The 16,372-nt window shown below is 36.0% G+C and overlaps 2 protein-coding genes across 11 annotated transcripts; one reads left to right on the top strand and one right to left on the bottom strand.

Annotated features, from left to right (window-relative positions):
* The first annotated feature begins 218 nt into the window (after positions 1-218).
* LOC123868418 (SNF-related serine/threonine-protein kinase-like) lies at positions 219-7,218 on the top strand. Of its 10 annotated transcripts, none has more exons than XM_045910946.1 (11): positions 219-423; positions 713-768; positions 871-1,168; positions 1,504-1,709; positions 1,791-2,126; positions 2,205-2,495; positions 3,358-3,478; positions 3,817-3,975; positions 4,274-4,595; positions 4,779-4,930; positions 5,951-7,218. In XM_045910946.1, the coding sequence occupies exons 3-11, from the start codon at positions 959-961 to the stop codon at positions 6,077-6,079; spliced, it is 1,926 nt and encodes a 641-aa protein (XP_045766902.1). In that variant the 5' UTR covers positions 219-423; positions 713-768; positions 871-958; the 3' UTR covers positions 6,080-7,218. The 10 variants fall into 10 exon arrangements, with proteins under 10 accessions (XP_045766902.1, XP_045766908.1, XP_045766901.1 ...); XM_045910952.1 differs by having other exon boundaries at positions 219-427; positions 942-1,168; XM_045910945.1 differs by having other exon boundaries at positions 219-427.
* A 6,664-nt stretch (positions 7,219-13,882) lies between these two features.
* On the bottom strand, positions 13,883-16,258 carry LOC123868438 (ubiquitin-conjugating enzyme E2 variant 2). The gene is made up of 4 exons (XM_045910975.1): positions 16,008-16,258; positions 15,756-15,898; positions 15,360-15,485; positions 13,883-14,886 (listed from the first exon to the last, which is right to left on the bottom strand). Exons 1-4 carry the CDS (start codon positions 16,030-16,032, stop codon positions 14,746-14,748), a joined length of 435 nt encoding a protein of 144 aa, XP_045766931.1. The 5' UTR covers positions 16,033-16,258; the 3' UTR covers positions 13,883-14,745.
* Positions 16,259-16,372: the final 114 nt, after the last annotated feature.

Raw genomic sequence — 16,372 nt, 5'->3', positions numbered from 1 at the left:
AAGCATTGTCAAACACCGTGTTTGGCATGCCTGCAAAGGCCAAAATCCGGATTACTAGTCTGTGCTGCCAATCAATCAAGCGCTCCCAAGGGTGTGGTATCTAAGCATACCTACGTAAAACATGCTTGCTATTTGTCTCAAGCATGTGTGTGACGCTGCCATTAGATTCATAGATCCATCATAATCTGTGGCGTGTACTAGGTACTTTACGTTTAAAAATTGGAATCAAATCAATTACCTATTTATTGTAAATTATAAAAATATCTGACTGGGGTGTTGACTGCTGAATCTTAAATCATTAAAATCATATAGATGTGAAACCATGTAAAAACGAATTCCGTATGTTTAGTTAAATGACAAGAATTAAGAAAAGAAAGTGTTGAGTTTTCCGAACAGGCCAATTTGTAGATACCTATACTTTACGTAGGTAGGTAGGTATCTAGGTATTTAATATAACTAAACTCATACTTTGCGTTCGATATATCAATTAAATAGTAGTAAAATAATGCAACATTTATACAATTTTCTTGTATTATTTATATGATATCCATTTTAAGAGGTAAAGTGCTGTTGTATTGACATCAATGAAAAGAGCTGATCTTATTAGAAGCCAGTTTTGGAATTCCATGAACAGTTTTGAATCCACAAATTTATCCACGTAAGTTATTTTATTGCTTTGCGATCTTATGTTCTTTTAATATTTTGGTTTCAGGGTGTTGTAACATTCCGAAGACATCTCCTGAATGCTCGATCAGTCAGGATTATCATGTAGGTCAACATCATTAAACACTATTTGTATACTTATACTACTAAAATACTATCTATAACTTTCTTGCTTTGGTTATTAATGAATTACTACAATTTCAACAGGTTGATAGATGTAATGTGTACAGAAAGAATGGGGGACACTCATTAAACTAAGTGAACACTGTATTTATTAGCAGACTAACCAAACAAAATGAATAATTGTGGAAGTGGAGTGCCCATCACAGTTGGAGCCTATGACACTAAAATAGCAGGCTTATATGACTTGCTGGATACTCTTGGCTCGGGACATTTTGCTGTTGTAAAATTAGCACGGCATGTCTTCACAGGTGAAAAAGTGGCTGTAAAAGTAATCGATAAAAGTAAATTAGATGATGTATCAAAATCACATTTATTTCAAGAGGTGAGCTGGTTATTACGTTTATTATTATTTTGTATTATATTATTATTTTTAACCAATATCAATAAAAATAAAGTTTACATATAGCAGAGGCGCAAAGGGATGGTGAGGCAGATGACAAAATGTGCATTTTGTTCTGGGTCACATTCTGTTTATTCAAGCATTATATCAATCTAGATGATGCCTGCAACTTCATCCATGTGTTTTAGGTTTTTAAAAAGCCTGTGAAAACTCTTTGATTTTCCACACAGTCTATGTCTGTTTCCAGGATGCAACTATCTCTGTACCAAGTAGATGAAATTTTTATTGTATGTGTTTGTAATCATTTGATATTTCAGGTTCGCTGTATGAAATTAGTTCAGCATCCTAATGTAGTAAGACTTTATGAAGTTATTGACACCCAGACTAAGCTGTATTTGATACTAGAACTAGGAGATGGGGGTGATTTATATGATTATATTATGAGACATGAATCTGGTCTCTCAGAATCTCTTGCTCGTGATTATTTCAGGCAAATAGTCCGTGCAATCTCATACTGTCACAGGTAATACGATAATAATTTTCCCTTATTTTGATTGACAATATGCTTAATGTAATGACTTCTTATATTGGAACTTTGTTTTAGGTTACACGTTGTGCACCGAGACTTGAAACCTGAAAATGTAGTATTTTTTGAAAAATTAGGAGTAGTAAAATTGACTGATTTTGGTTTTAGTAATAAATTCTGTCCAGGACAAAAACTAGAAACATCATGTGGATCATTGGCTTATTCAGCCCCTGAAATATTGTTGGGCGATTCCTATGATGCGCCTGCCGTTGATGTGTGGTCTCTTGGAGTTATATTGTACATGCTAGTGTGTGGGCAAGCTCCTTTTCAGGAAGCTAACGATAGTGAAACATTAACCATGATTATGGATTGTAAATATACCATGCCAGCTCATGTTTCTAATTCATGTAAAAGGTACATCAATTTGCAATACCTTTAATAATTATGCATATTAATTTACAATACATTCTACTAATTATTCTGTTCTTTTAGGCTTATAGGAAGAATGCTTGTAAGGGAACCAGAAAAGCGAGCAACATTAGCAGAGATTGCATCTGATCCCTGGATTACAGCTGGTGAAGGTGTCACTATAGAAGATTTTGACACACCTTTGGTTGCAAAACAGGACCTGACTGAAGAAGATCGGGCTGCTATTCTGCAAAGAATGGTTAATGGTGCTATTGCTACAAAAGAACATATTTTAGAAGAATTGGAGAAGAATGAATATAATCACATTACAGCTACTTATTATTTATTAGCAGAACGAAAGCTTAGATCTAAAAGGTTCTTATCATTACATCTTTATATTTCACTACCAGTTACCATCAATTCTGTCCGCGTACAATTTGTAATTTCCCAAGAATACAAAATTTTGCCTCAGTAAAAAGCCTATCGCCAAAACGCCAACCACTATTCAAAACCGGGACATCGTACGTGTGGAGTTCGCCATTTAGATATCTTTTTAAAATCCAGACTGACTTTTGGACTTAAAGAGTTGATGGTTTTATTTTTTGAAAAAATCCCCGTATATATTCATCAAAGATATTATAAAACTCTAGATAGCAATTGCATTTTAAAAAGTGAATACAGTTTATGCACCTTTTAACATGCTTCAAAAAAATGGGGCCCAGTTACATATTTACTATTTTACTTTCTATACATTCTTACTACTACCACATATTCCAAGTTGAGAGCATTAGTATAGTTATTGAAATTAGAAGCTTTGATGGAAGAACAGACCAGCAGCAAGTGTGCCATTTTTCCTAATTTCCAAAAAAAAGTTCCAGAACAATTTTTCATACAAACTTCGAATCCCATTTAAGGAGGTGGTTTTTCGTAAAATCCTTTAGCTAATGCCTATGCCCTATATTTTCTAAACTAGTTAATAATATCGATAAATTATATTCTTTATCATATAAATAATCAATTAAGAATCTTTTTAAAAAAAAATTGCAGCACCCTATTATTATTATATATTATTTAAAACTTGGTATAAGTTTTAAATAATAAGGTGCTGCAATTTAAAAAAAAAAAATGTCAATTTGCATGTCTAACTTCAAAAACAAGACTCATATAACTTTAATCATATAAAATAGTAACAGTAAGTCTGGTTTAGGTTTTTAACTTTACCTTGTTTATATTGTAGACAAGAAGCTAGGCAGAGCGCAAGGCGGCCCGAAGTGTTGGGCGTGTCTCGCACGTCGCGGGGGCTGCTCGCGCCGCCGCAGCTGTCCGCCGCGCCGCGCACGCCGCAGGATGTTCCTCCAGTGAGACTATTTATATTGTAGACAGCAAAGATGAGTAGGTAGTAGTTTGTAAAGTTGAAGTTCTATGTTTTTTTATTTTCTAATTTGGCTCCCAAAAGTTATCCCACATTCAAAATGCATTTATTTAATTAGGGTCACAGAAATTCATATGTGTACCCTCCAGATCCAGTAGATTCGGGGCAAGCAGGCTGTGACAGAGGGATAGTCAGATACGCAAATGATCATAGGCCAAAAGTAATATTTTTCATTGGAGTGAGGCGACGATGTTGATTATTAAAAACTTGCACTAAGATAAACATCATCAGCATTTTATATTAATTAGAGTAATTTGGCTGCAGCGATCGCGGAAATGCAGCATCGTGCGCGAAGAGGAAGACGACGAGGAAGGCGCGGTGGCGGCGCCCGCAGCGCGCTCGGCGGACGCGCGCCGCGGCTCGCGCTCCGAGGGCCGCCTGCACCTCGCCCGGCCCGCGCAGCTCGCTGACAACCTCACCAAGGTAATGTAGCGCCGCCCTTCTCACAATCAAAGGTTCCGCTTACAACTGAATTATTGACCACATAACAAATGACTTCGTTCGAAACTTATCTTAACTTGTAGAGAAATCAAATCAAAATATTTTTTATTCAATTAATCTTTTACAAGTACTTTTGAATACAATTATATCTAGCTGCTGCCTAGCCTTTTTTTGTATGCTCTACACGCTACACGCTACCCGCCCCGTAGGACGCACCCTCTCCCACCTGGGCCGCTGACTCAGTGTTAAGGGACGTTTGTGACTTGTATGTTTCCCACAGGTGAATCTCGACGAAGGTGCGAGCGATGTAACTAACGCAGCAACGCAAGCGGAGAGCGCGCGTCGTGCGCCGCCGGCCCCGGCGCCGGCCCGGCGGCAACGTATTGAGTGCCGGCGGAGGCGCGCCCGGGCCGGATCTTGCTCATCCTCGGACCTGTCGGATGACGATTCCGAGAAGAAGAAGCGAGCCGGCGAGCAGACGCCGGCGCCGGGCGAGCGCGCGCGGCGCGACTCTCACGACGACTCCAGTGACAGCCAAGAGCGCGGTGCCGCGCGTCGGCCCGCGCCTCGCCCGCCGCCCCCTGCGCCCGCGCCCACTCACGGTAATCTCTAGCTTCAGGGAACATTCTCTGAATTCACCGAATGGAAAATCGACAGTAATTTACCGGCTAAAAGACCTATAATAACAATTCACTGGATGAAAAACTAACCGCACCATTATTCGTCTTTGAGGGACGGTTAGCAAAAAATGATCTAGTTGACAATAAAATGACACTTTTTTTCAGGAGGAGGGTCGTCGAGCGGCAGCGGTGGCGGCGGCGGCGCTGCGGGGGACGCGCGCGGCGGCGGCGCGGGCAGCGCGGGCGGGCGCCGGCGCCGCGCCGCGCGCAAGGAGAGCCGCCTGCGGGAGTCGCGCTCACTTAACCGCATTGCTGAGGTAAAATCTAACCAGTAAATAACCAATCTTTGACTGTCTGTAATTTATTATAGCTCAAATTTTTGATGAATTCACCTTAAGGCAATATAACTTACTTCTATAATTAGGGATTCTCACTAAGAATCACTCACACGCTCCCTATTCAATTATTATAGAATCCTTCGCTTGCTCGGGATTTAAACTAGGCACTCAGACAAATCATAGTTGTAAATTTGTCACAAACTCACAATGAATACTCAGAACACACGTGTTCGCACCTTGTCCCGCCGCCGCACTCCTGTTGAATCCAAGCGGGTGCGGCGGCGACATGACGGCGCTGTGTGACGTCTTCTATATCATCTAGGGTTCTACAACATTACAATTAGGATGATGACTACCTATATCAAAAATAAATTATTCTTAGGAACTTTTAAATAGAGGGTCTTCCAAAATTCATAAAATCCACGTAAGCTGTTAGTTTTAAGTTTGCTAACCATTTTAAATTATCGATTTAACTAAAAAGTACATCACATATATACTATAGCTATAATCTAAACTTTATCCTATCCTATCTTTATATATTTTTTGAAATATTATTATATAAACACTGATGCACAAAAAACACATAATTTTTTTTTGAAAAAAATGGAAATATAGGCTTACCTTTTTTTTTAATCTTAAAATCTTAAAATAAATTAATCTTTTTTTTTCTTTTTTGTCAGCCCTAGCACAGACGGTCTATTTGGGCTGGAAAAATTCCAAACACCAGTCTGTTTTTTATTGGTCGATAACAACTGGTGAAAAATGTTTCTCTTTAAATTAAGTCTATTATTAATAAATAAAAAATAAAATAAACAATACATCAAACGTTTATGACGTCACGTGTGTATTTCATACAAGCTCTCTTAGTAAACGAGCGTTTTGACGTTTGATAAAAAGTCGCTGATTTGAATAGTAGTCAGCATTCCTATAATTGCTCACGTGTTGTCACTATCCGGCGTCCGTCGTGTGCCAAGAGCTTATTAGTAGTGTTGTGTTCAGGTGGAGGAGGCGAGCGCGGCGCGCTGGGCGGGCGGCGGGCTGGTGGCGCTGTGCGGCCGCCCGCTGCTGCGCCTGCTGGCCGCTGCGCGCCCCGCGCCCTCCGCGCGCCGCCTGCACGGCCTGTGCTGACCGGTACCTGCTGTCCCAACGATAATAAACCCGATCTTAAACCATCAGGCTTTCCAAGCTCTTACTCAGAAAGGCGCGAGAGTTTCTGTGGGGTACCCGACGGAAACGAAGCTGTACTTTCGCGCTCACTCATGTGTCTGTTAAGCTTAGCTTCAAAACTGGAATTCCCTTTTTTGTATTGAATACGAAATTTTCACCCCTAAACTTTTTACCAAAAACCTGTTGTCCCCCTAACCTCCGGCGTAACAACTAAATACGACGTTACTTTCATAAGTAGCCTTAAGGAAGCTCTATAATATATTTTTGGTTACTTCCGTTTTGTAAGTTTGATATACACAGGCAAAAACAACAACAGTTCATCTCTAAAAACAACATTTCAAATCTATGTAGGTGTCTTGTTGATAAATATCAGCTATACATTTTTGATTTTTCGTAACTGGTGTTTTCACGTAACTACATTTCAAGAAAACTTTCTTAATATAAAAAGCATAATATAAGGTCATAAACGTAAAGATAACGGATTGGCTAATGCTAATTGCTAACAGACAAGTGTGAATAGCTTCGTATTAAATGTTCTGCCACTGGAACATCCGATTAAAACCGGGCCCAACAGACGACAAGTGGGAACCGGCACTAAGACGACATGTCTGTCTGATGTCTATTCCTAGATGTGTATATATTAAATATACCCTTACTGTCCCCTTATATCGCCAAATAAATTTATTGGTAGGATTTTAGAAATATTTTACCTACATATACAATAATACCTATAATATTTCCGAAGCTTTCCATTAAACAAGACAAAAGTTGAAAATTGCGTGGGGCCACTTTATATTTGGTAATATTTTCTTGATAGTTTATCAAATCAAATTCATAATACTGTGCGTATGAAATAAACTTTAGGTCGACAGGGTTTCAAGATTTGGTTCATTGGTACCTATCCTTGATAAACCTACCTACGGCAAATTCACTGTCTGCAAATCATATGAGAACAATTCGCCGACTGGCAAGTTTAAATGATTTCTGATTATGTTATCTGTTTCTGTTACAGACAGATAAAGATTAAAAAGCTTTGGATCATATTCCTGTTTTCTCAATTTTCAAGTGATTAATGATGTGCTTCTTGATTCAAAAGATTTGTAAAGAGTATGAATGGTTGTATGATGAATCATTATAAACGATTGATATTTTGAGATAATGTGTCTGTCTGATTATTATCTGGGCTTGTTTTAGTAGAAAAATTGCAAGCAACTTTTCAGCCGGTGAATTGCTGCCGGTAAACTTTCCGTCCGGGAAGTTTCTAGAAGTTCAGACTGCAATACAGTCTGAGCTTCTAGAAACTTCCTAGAACTCGTACTCTTTTTTACTGACTATAAAAAAGAAATACACGACAACTGTTTTGTAAAGAAGTACAAACTGAAATTGTATATAGCTTCAAGCTATTGATCAATAAATAATATATATGTATGAGTACTTACAAAAAAAGCTGTTTCAAACACATATACATATATTATTATTTATTTCTATTATAATCAACCATTTTGAAATGCAGCAATATACTTAGTATATCGAGGCAAATGAATCGATGTTAATCTAAAAAAATATATTCTATAGAGTGTATTCTATTCTGTAGACCCTAATTTATGATGCTTGATCAATGTCTCTTGAATTCGACAATGAACGACTTCCGATCAATAAGTTGCATTTGAAGTTTAATAAATAACAGTTTTGACGTGACTAATTCGAGAGATGATACGAATCCGTCTAGTGAAAGCTAATGGTGGGAAATGGCGGCAAAATAATCTAGTATCAATATTCAATACCATTCGCTAACTCTAATACCGAATGATAGCCACCGAGCACATTTGACATTGTTGCTTAACTGAGTGACAATAAAATATTTTTTCCTAGAAAAACTTAAATGAATTAAAAATAAACATCAAATGAGCTCGGTGGCTATCATTCCGTGTCAGACACCGAGTTAGCGAATCTCTAGGCAGGGGCTCTACCAAAGTAGTTTGATAAAACCTATTGACAGAACAAATTTTAATTATTAAGTTTGAGTATATGGGTGACCCTAAGCCGGCTCCTCTGCAAATATCAAGTGCTTCTCACTATGTATTATGTATGTATGCTACGGTGTACACTTACTGTAAGAAAAATGTAGGGATGATTTAAATAGGACTTCATTGCAGTTATCCAACGAAAAATTTACTTTTTGTCAACTTTTTCTATGGCTCTTAATAAATTCTGAAAACAATTTAGGCACTCGCTAAATTATATTTTGTTATTGTATAAACTCTTATTTAATTTTTATAATTTTCGTTGTGTCAGTGTTAGAGTTAGTCATAAGTTCTAATGCACAATAATATGATATCATTAGAGGTCTAAACTTAAACGGTTACATTCTTTCTTGACAGCTTTAAAACATTTTCGGCCCATCTCTGTCCTAACGAGATAACCATACCTATTAATTATTATTATATTGTAGTTGCATTTTGCGTTATGATTTCTTTTAAATATTTATTCAGATACAAGTTAGCCTTTAACATTGATCTGCATAATACTGTTTATATAAATGTTGTGCTGTTTGGTGCTATAACAACATTTAATTCATAGTTTTTTTGGTGTTTTTGAAAGTGAGAAGTACCTAACCAATAATTGTGTATAATGCTTATTTATTGTAATACATGTGCTCTTTGCCTCAATATGTTTTGCGTTGTAGCTAGTCAAAGGCCCGTAAGTTTTCCGAGAAATGTAGTGATCGAATGAAAGTATTTTGTGAATAATGATAATTATTGTACCTTTAGAATATCAATAGTAGTTGAATAAAAAGTTGTTGTACTTCGACTTTTAAAACATTTGTATGTAGGTGATATTTTACTTTTAACTGTAATATTATGAATACTGTAGGAAATAGATGTAGCGAAAATTGTAAACGATTTTCTGTTCTATGATTTGCAGTAGTTGTATGCAATTATCATAAATTTATTGTTGAACAAGTTAAATGTTGTATATTAAAATATTTATGTACATACCTATTTAAATTGTTGTAAATAAAAAGTCTATTTAAATTTTATAGTGACTCTTGAATTTTGAATTTTGAGTTGTGTTTGTGTGTGTTTCTTAATATTTAATGTCTTTGGATTTGTGATCTAATTCTGCAATAGAATATCTAGACCAAAGATTAGTAAAAGTCTTCATTGTGCACTTTATATGACGCCTTGTGCCAATATCCAGCATTGTTGATAGCATAAATAGTAGGTACCTAATGGTAAATTAATTTAAAAACACTCAGCGTAACTGGACATATATTTTTATACATTCTACTAAACGGTTGCTTTTAACCGCTTAGGTACAGAGAAGTTTTTTTCACATACCTACCTAATTACACTCGGTTTTTTATTTCTATCATGATGTAAGTAAGGATTTGTAATAATTTATCTCCGGTTTAAAATTACAGTGACGTTACACTTGTGATTTAATACCTAAAGGATTCAGTGTACTTTATTCGTTTGTAAACGTTGTGTTTTTGTAAACTAAATTGATAGGTCTGAAAACAGTGCAAATTTTTCTGGAAGGAACATTGCGATAAGGAGGCACTATTTTTAACCGACATCAAAAAAAGGAGGAGGTTCTCAATTCGACTGCATGTTTTTTAGACCTATAAATTTAGTACTTACTTATTACTTACCTACCTAATTTACCTAATTTAGTACTTATGTACTGTTCCAACTTGATGTAAAATCCGTTAATACAAAATTTTCTACATTTACAGGACTAAAATAGTTGCAGTTTCATAATTAAAGATTTTTCAGCGAAAAAGCTCAACGAGATTTTAATAAATTAGACCTGTCAATTTAGTTTGTATTGCCTACAAAGCCAGTGTGGCTAATTCTGTTGATAAATGAAATTGATATGACAGGTCTAAATGTATTACTATAGCTCGGTCGCGCTTAGTTTGCACCTCGCTGGAATGCGGTGCCTCTCCCACTTACCTGCTCACTTCCCCGCGGTTGTCTTGTCGCGTCAGTACGGTTCGCATACCGTACCTAAACGTCAGTGAGACGTAATCGACGCGAGGTGCAAACTTCGCTTGACCCTTTCATAATGTTTCCTGCGGAAAAGGACTGCGTTAGATATTATGCTTGTGTGTGTGACAGAATTAGTCACATTAACTGGATAATCTATCACTCATATTGTATTGTAACTATCGTTTTGTGAATCAGTACGAAGTAACATTTAAAAATGTAGATGTCATTTAAATGAAAGTGATGTGAATTTAAAATACTACAAACAATTGTATAAGCAATATTATATGAATTTTTATATTTACCTCGTTTTTAATATTTAGGAACCAGTAAAAATTATGATAATATATTATAACTCTTTGCTAGACACTGAAGAGTCACAATTTTAAAATTGTAGGATGGATTATGTATAGCACGTTTGTTTTATTGTATTGTTCACGTTTGTATACATTCAGAGCTCTCAGCGCCTCTCTTTCACTCAGTATATCTATTATCTCTGTACACAATACTCTCATCTGAATGAATACGTATAATCTTATTCAGTGATTCTAAACTACCCTAGCAAGAAACCATGAGCTCAGGAGCTGGTACTGGAGCTAGTGAATAAGTAATATTTAAAAACAGCAAAAATCTACCGATATATAAACAAAACTTTCATAATTTTTAGTGTCTAGCAAAAGTCTGATTTTAATCGTCGAAAGTTTTATACAAATAAATTATAGATTTGTCTTTGTAAACAATGGCGCTTTTTGAATAATGATATACTTACGCCGAAATAACTGTCGGTTTGTTACTACGGTTTTGTATGTGCCTGATTTATATTTATTTATTCATCTGTCTTAGGATTTCATTGTCTTAGCCATATACCACCACTAATATTGATCTGATTCTGGTCACATATTAAAAAAATATTATTTAACAAATGACTGAGAAAAACCGGTCAAGTGCGAGTTGGACTCGCACACGAAGTGTTCGGCACCATCGTACAAGAAATCTCAAATCAGTATAATAATATGCAAGTTCTTGATTTGATTTAGTAAACTAAATTAGGTTGGGAACACAAATCTTCACTTTATGTGACGTAACCACAAATTGACGGTTTTGGAGTTTTTAGGATTCCGTACCTCAAAAGGAATTTGTGGTTGTATTATGTAAAAAAAAAAAAAAAATTAAATGTGTTTCAATTTTCAAAGTAAGATAACTATACCAAGTGGGGTATCATATGAAAGGACTTTATCTGTACATTCTAAACAGATTTTTATTTATTTTTATGCATAATGGTTTTTGATTTATCGTGCAAAATGTTGGAAAAAATACCCGAGTACGGAACCTTCAGTGCGCGAGTCTGACTCGCACTTGTCCGATTTTTTCTTTACTTGTCTGTAGACATTGCTATCTGCCAAATTTCATGATTCTAGGTCAACGGGAAGTAGGTACTTACCCTATAAGTTTCGTTTTCCTTTTCTTGACAGACACGACAGACAGACAACGAAGTGATCCTATGGGTTCCTTTTTTCCTTTTGAGGTACGGAACTCTATAAATCAGCGTAGATTATTTTTGTTAATAAAACAGTAACTATAGTCCATTATTTAAATTAAATCTAACTCTGCCAGTGAGTCGCCGTTCTTATAAGAACTTGGCTGATCACGCCGCGTGTGTGTGGATTATTGTAAACGACCTGATTTTTTGCTCACGAGTTTAGAATCAGGTAGGTACATAATATTTTAACAATGATTACGATTTAATATCATAAAGCTTGGAACTTTGTTCAAAGCTGGTTTAATACTTAATACTCCTTCCCTCCGCCATAGTAGAATAGTAGGTATGTATTTATATATTTTATTAGTTTATTAAAAGCACCTCATTTACTATATTTGTATATTTTCTTACTGTGTACAGTTATAATATTATGATATAGCCCTACTGAATAATAAATGTTAAAAGTACTTTTATGTGTTTTAATTAGGTAACTAGGTACCTAAATCCTTTTAAGTTTACGTAATTAATTATTATCACAATTGTAACTTGTGGGTGAGTCCCTACTACACCTAATTCACAACGCGCCAGTTAAACCAACGGGTTTGGAGGCATATAAAATTTTTGAAAAAAAGATTTTTCATCTGAAATATGAATTCAAAAAAAATTGGTTTACTCTAGTGATACCTACCTCATTTAGGGCCTGCGCAGACGAGGGACAAGAAGACTGCTCCATCTTTCCCTACGGTGTTTCGCCATACTATTAGGTGATCAATTTTGGTCCTCCGTCGACAATAGTCCCTCGTCTGCGCGGCATCGCCCCAACTCGAGCCGGTCAGTAGTTTTGTACGAAACTCATGCGGAATTTACATTACGAAAATAGTGGCACGAAATTAGTTTCACGACATCAATTTCATTATCAATTGCACGTGTAAACGTCTAATTTCGTAATGTACCTAAATTCCGCTTTATTGCAACGCACACTAATCAGCGTCGTAACGGCGCGAGCGTCGCGTCTTCGCTTCTCTTCGGACGAACCCCCTAATAGGGTTAATAGGTAATCCTACTGAACGTCATAGCTAGAAATAAATTTTGACTAGCTGATGCCGGCGACTTCGTCCACGTGGATTTAGGTTTTCAAAATCCCGTGGAAACTTTGTCTCTCTTCAGCTAAATCCATCCAGTAGTTTTGCCTGAAAGAGTAACAAACACACACATAAAAACTTTGATATTAGTGTGATGTGATTCAATGTTTTTAAGGTTTTGTACCCCGAGGGTGCCAACATGGTGCCAACGAACGGGGCTCTATTACTAAGCTTTCGCTGTTCGTCCATCCGTCTGTCTGTAAGCGGACTGGATCTCGTGAACCGTAATAGGTAGAGTTGAAATTTTCAGAAAATGTGTACTTCTATTGCAGCATTCATTAACAAATAATAAAAATTTCAAAATGGACGCCATGATATTAAAGTGGTATTTCTTTTACGATAGTACGGAACCCTTTGTGTGCGAGTCCGACTCACACTTGGCCGATTTTTAAAAATGTATGTTGGATCAAAATTAATTTCTAGCGAGGACGTCACATAATGGCGGACACGATTTCGCTTCTTAGTTTGGACGCCACATTCAAGTCAATAGCATTAGTAGTTACTGATATAAGCAGTTGTGACAGACAGATGAACACTGAATTCCTTTTTTAACATTTTGGTACAGGACCTTAAAACCACTGAAATCGAAAGCCTACCTAAAAATTTTTTTAGGAACTCCATAATCTCTCTCGTCATATAATCAAATGTGCCTAAGAACTTTTTCACCTGGTTCTTCCTTAACTTTTTCCTCCATTGTACCGCAAGGCATCGTCGAGGTCTGCATCCATAGGTTTCATCCTACGTAGTTCTGGAAATTCCATGGACACGTATGAAGCGATTTGCTTCCTCGTTTCTTATCCGAACCACTAGGTTATGGAAACCCCTTCCCGTATCAGTTTTTTCCTCCACTACCATATATGGGTACCATTGAATTAAGAGTGAATATGCATCTTCTAGACAAAAAACTGTTTTCTTGACTATGTACCTAGTTATCTAAATATATAAAAGAAAAAAGTTGACCCACTGATCTATCAATGCATAGCTCAAACTACTGGACGGATTGGGCTGAAATTCGGCATGCAGATAGCTATTATGACATAGACATCCACTGAGAAAGTGTTTAAATATTCGACTCCTGAGTGGGTAAAAGTTACGTCCATGCAGATGAAGTCACAGGCCAGTTATAAAATGAAGCAAATAAAAATGTCAATGACAGTATTGTTTGATTTATTTACCTTTGCTAGTTATACATTGGTAAAAATATTAATGCTATGAAACAATGACTTAGCATTTTGGTTTAATAACAACAAAATCACACAGCAGTTATAATGTTCTTAAAGGAATCTACTGTAATATTCTTAGATTAATAATAAGCGATGTGGTTTTTAAGAAATCTTAGTTTTAACCAATGTGTTCAATTTAGAAGAACATTCAAATTATGATGCAAAGCCTTACAATGAAACAGTATTACTTTATCTTATGTCTCTAAGAAATAAAGATTTCCTAAAATATTTTACACTTGATGTTAAATTAAGAAAATCAAATATTTTTAACTTAAGCCTGTGATTATATATTTTAATAGAAATATTTTTATTTATTTAGGGTTTTATGCCTACATTTAAGAACATATTTGGATTTTCAAGTGTAGTCATCAAATCTCTTACATGAAAAATATAAGGTAAGTTTAGCTCTAATCATACAAAAAGCAAGTTTGACTTAAAGGCCTCAATAATTTAGGTAGAGATAAATAAAGGAGTGTTACCCTTTAAGTGGATTTAAGAGCCATCTTTGTAAAGTGAAATCTTACAAGATAATATATATTCCACCCAATCCACTGAACTATACAATAGACTTAAAGCAAACAATTTGCTATCTGATAATACGAAATTACAATAAATGCACAACAGAAACTTCAAAATACACTGGCCAGAGCATTATAGAAGATGCTGCCTGAGTGACTATAATTTAACTGGACATGTTTAAAAGTATATGAATATAATATTATGTATGTTAATTATAATTTAGCAAAGTATGGAGTAGATTGGGTCATTGAGACAAGTTATATCAGAATAACTAAAAAGTGCTTCCTTCTGGGGGCTGAGAAAGCTTCATATTTTCCTTAAGAGTCATGAGGCGTCTCAGTTCTTGAAGCACTGTCTTGATGGTGTAATCACGCTGCCATCTAGCAAGAATTGGGACTTGTCTATTATCCACCTATAAGAGCAAATAATTACGATAATCACATTGTTACAGCTGTGTTTTTGGGAGGTTTTATCCCAGACACACACCTCTTGCTTTTTGGAGTTGTGTTTTAAGCATTTAAGTATCACTTGCTTTAATGATGTGGGAAACTTGCATGCCTTAGAGTTCTCCATAATGTTCTCAAAGGTGTGTGAAGTTTGTCAATCCGCATTGGGCCAGCATTACAGACTATGGCCTACACCCATTCTAAGGAGACTAGAGCTCAGTAGTGGACCGGTGATGGGTTGATCTTGATGATTGTTAAAGCATTAGCCTAAACCCTTCTCAATCTGAGAGTAGACCCGTTTTCAGTAGTGGACCGGCAATGGGTTGATCATGATGATGATGATGATTGTTACAGCATTAAAGTAATGTTTTTAAGCTTATTAATTTGTAAAATTATATATGTTGAAAGTCCTATCAAAAATACTGGAATTAATACTTACAAGTCCAGTCTGGCTGTTTACACAGTTCATGTTAATCCTGGAGATAAATCTAGCAGTAGGAGGCTCATCTGGGTACCGGGTGCCACATTCAATTTTAAGAGAATACATCCTATTTTCATATGGAGTCTAAAATATAAAGAAATGCAACAAAATAAGTTTTAAAATTCAATAGAGACAATCACACTTGAAGATGAACAAAGACTAAAGAATAAAGATCAATAATGATGTATTTTTATCTTAATCTAATTTACATGACTAGACGATTGCAATCAGCTGCTGCAACTTGTACAAAATTGGAATATCATGCATGTTATTGTAAATGATGCTTGGTTAATATAAACAGTAGTGTTTGGATATCCAAAACAGCAGACAAGTTAAATGTATATGAGTAATTACCCTGGGAGGACCAATTATCATGCCAGTCCAGTGAGTAAGGGTCATGTCATCATCACTTTCGAGACCCCAAGAAATCGTTCCATCACCCACTCCCTTCTGACCTTGCTCAAGTTCTTCTAGAAGACGAAAATTTCTTGGAACCACTGGGAAAAATTTAATCAATGGTGACTATAAAATTTGAATATATTTGGACGACAAAACAAATCTGCTATGAAAAAAGACGGCATATAACGTGTAAAATAAAGTTCTTACCAACGCCTGATGACGGATTCGCCATGATCACAATTTCACCGGCGCTCACTACCTCTCGGAAATTAACTTCTAAAGAATTCTAATATCTACATAAACTGTAAATATTTCTCATGAGATCGTTAATTACATAAAGTTATTTGTAACGATGTTTTAAATTTCATTTAGATAGTTCAAATGATTCACACGAATTAGCTGTACTCAAAGACTCAAAGTTGAATCAAAGATATTTTCTTTTCTACGCTGACTTTGACAAATCACAAATGTCATCCACCAGTCCACCAAAGACAACATTTTATTGCCGCGTTATCTGATACGTCAATGGGTGAAGTGGACTATTGTCCACTAGATTTATTTAAGTCGATCGA

This window comes from Maniola jurtina, chromosome 9 (assembly GCF_905333055.1).
Source record: "Maniola jurtina chromosome 9, ilManJurt1.1, whole genome shotgun sequence".
Taxonomy (NCBI): domain Eukaryota; kingdom Metazoa; phylum Arthropoda; class Insecta; order Lepidoptera; family Nymphalidae; genus Maniola; species Maniola jurtina.
The sequence above is the reverse complement of the archived record's forward strand: the minus strand, read 5'-3'. Positions and strand labels throughout refer to the sequence as shown.

Excerpts from the sequence above, each read along its gene's own strand:
- LOC123868418 (XM_045910946.1), top strand. The coding sequence starts at position 959 with ATGAATAATTGTGGAAGTGGAGTGCCCATCACAGTTGGAGCCTATGAC. Across the intron at positions 2,127-2,204 it reads GTTTCTAATTCATGTAAAAG|GCTTATAGGAAGAATGCTTG; the intron begins GTACATCAATTT and ends CTGTTCTTTTAG. Across the intron at positions 4,596-4,778 it reads TGCGCCCGCGCCCACTCACG|GAGGAGGGTCGTCGAGCGGC; the intron begins GTAATCTCTAGC and ends ACTTTTTTTCAG.
- LOC123868438 (XM_045910975.1), bottom strand. The coding sequence starts at position 16,032 with ATGGCGAATCCGTCATCAGGCGTTG. Across the intron at positions 15,899-16,007 it reads GAATCCGTCATCAGGCGTTG|TGGTTCCAAGAAATTTTCGT; the intron begins GTAAGAACTTTA and ends AATTTTTCCCAG. Across the intron at positions 15,486-15,755 it reads TGATAATTGGTCCTCCCAGG|ACTCCATATGAAAATAGGAT; the intron begins GTAATTACTCAT and ends TTTATATTTTAG.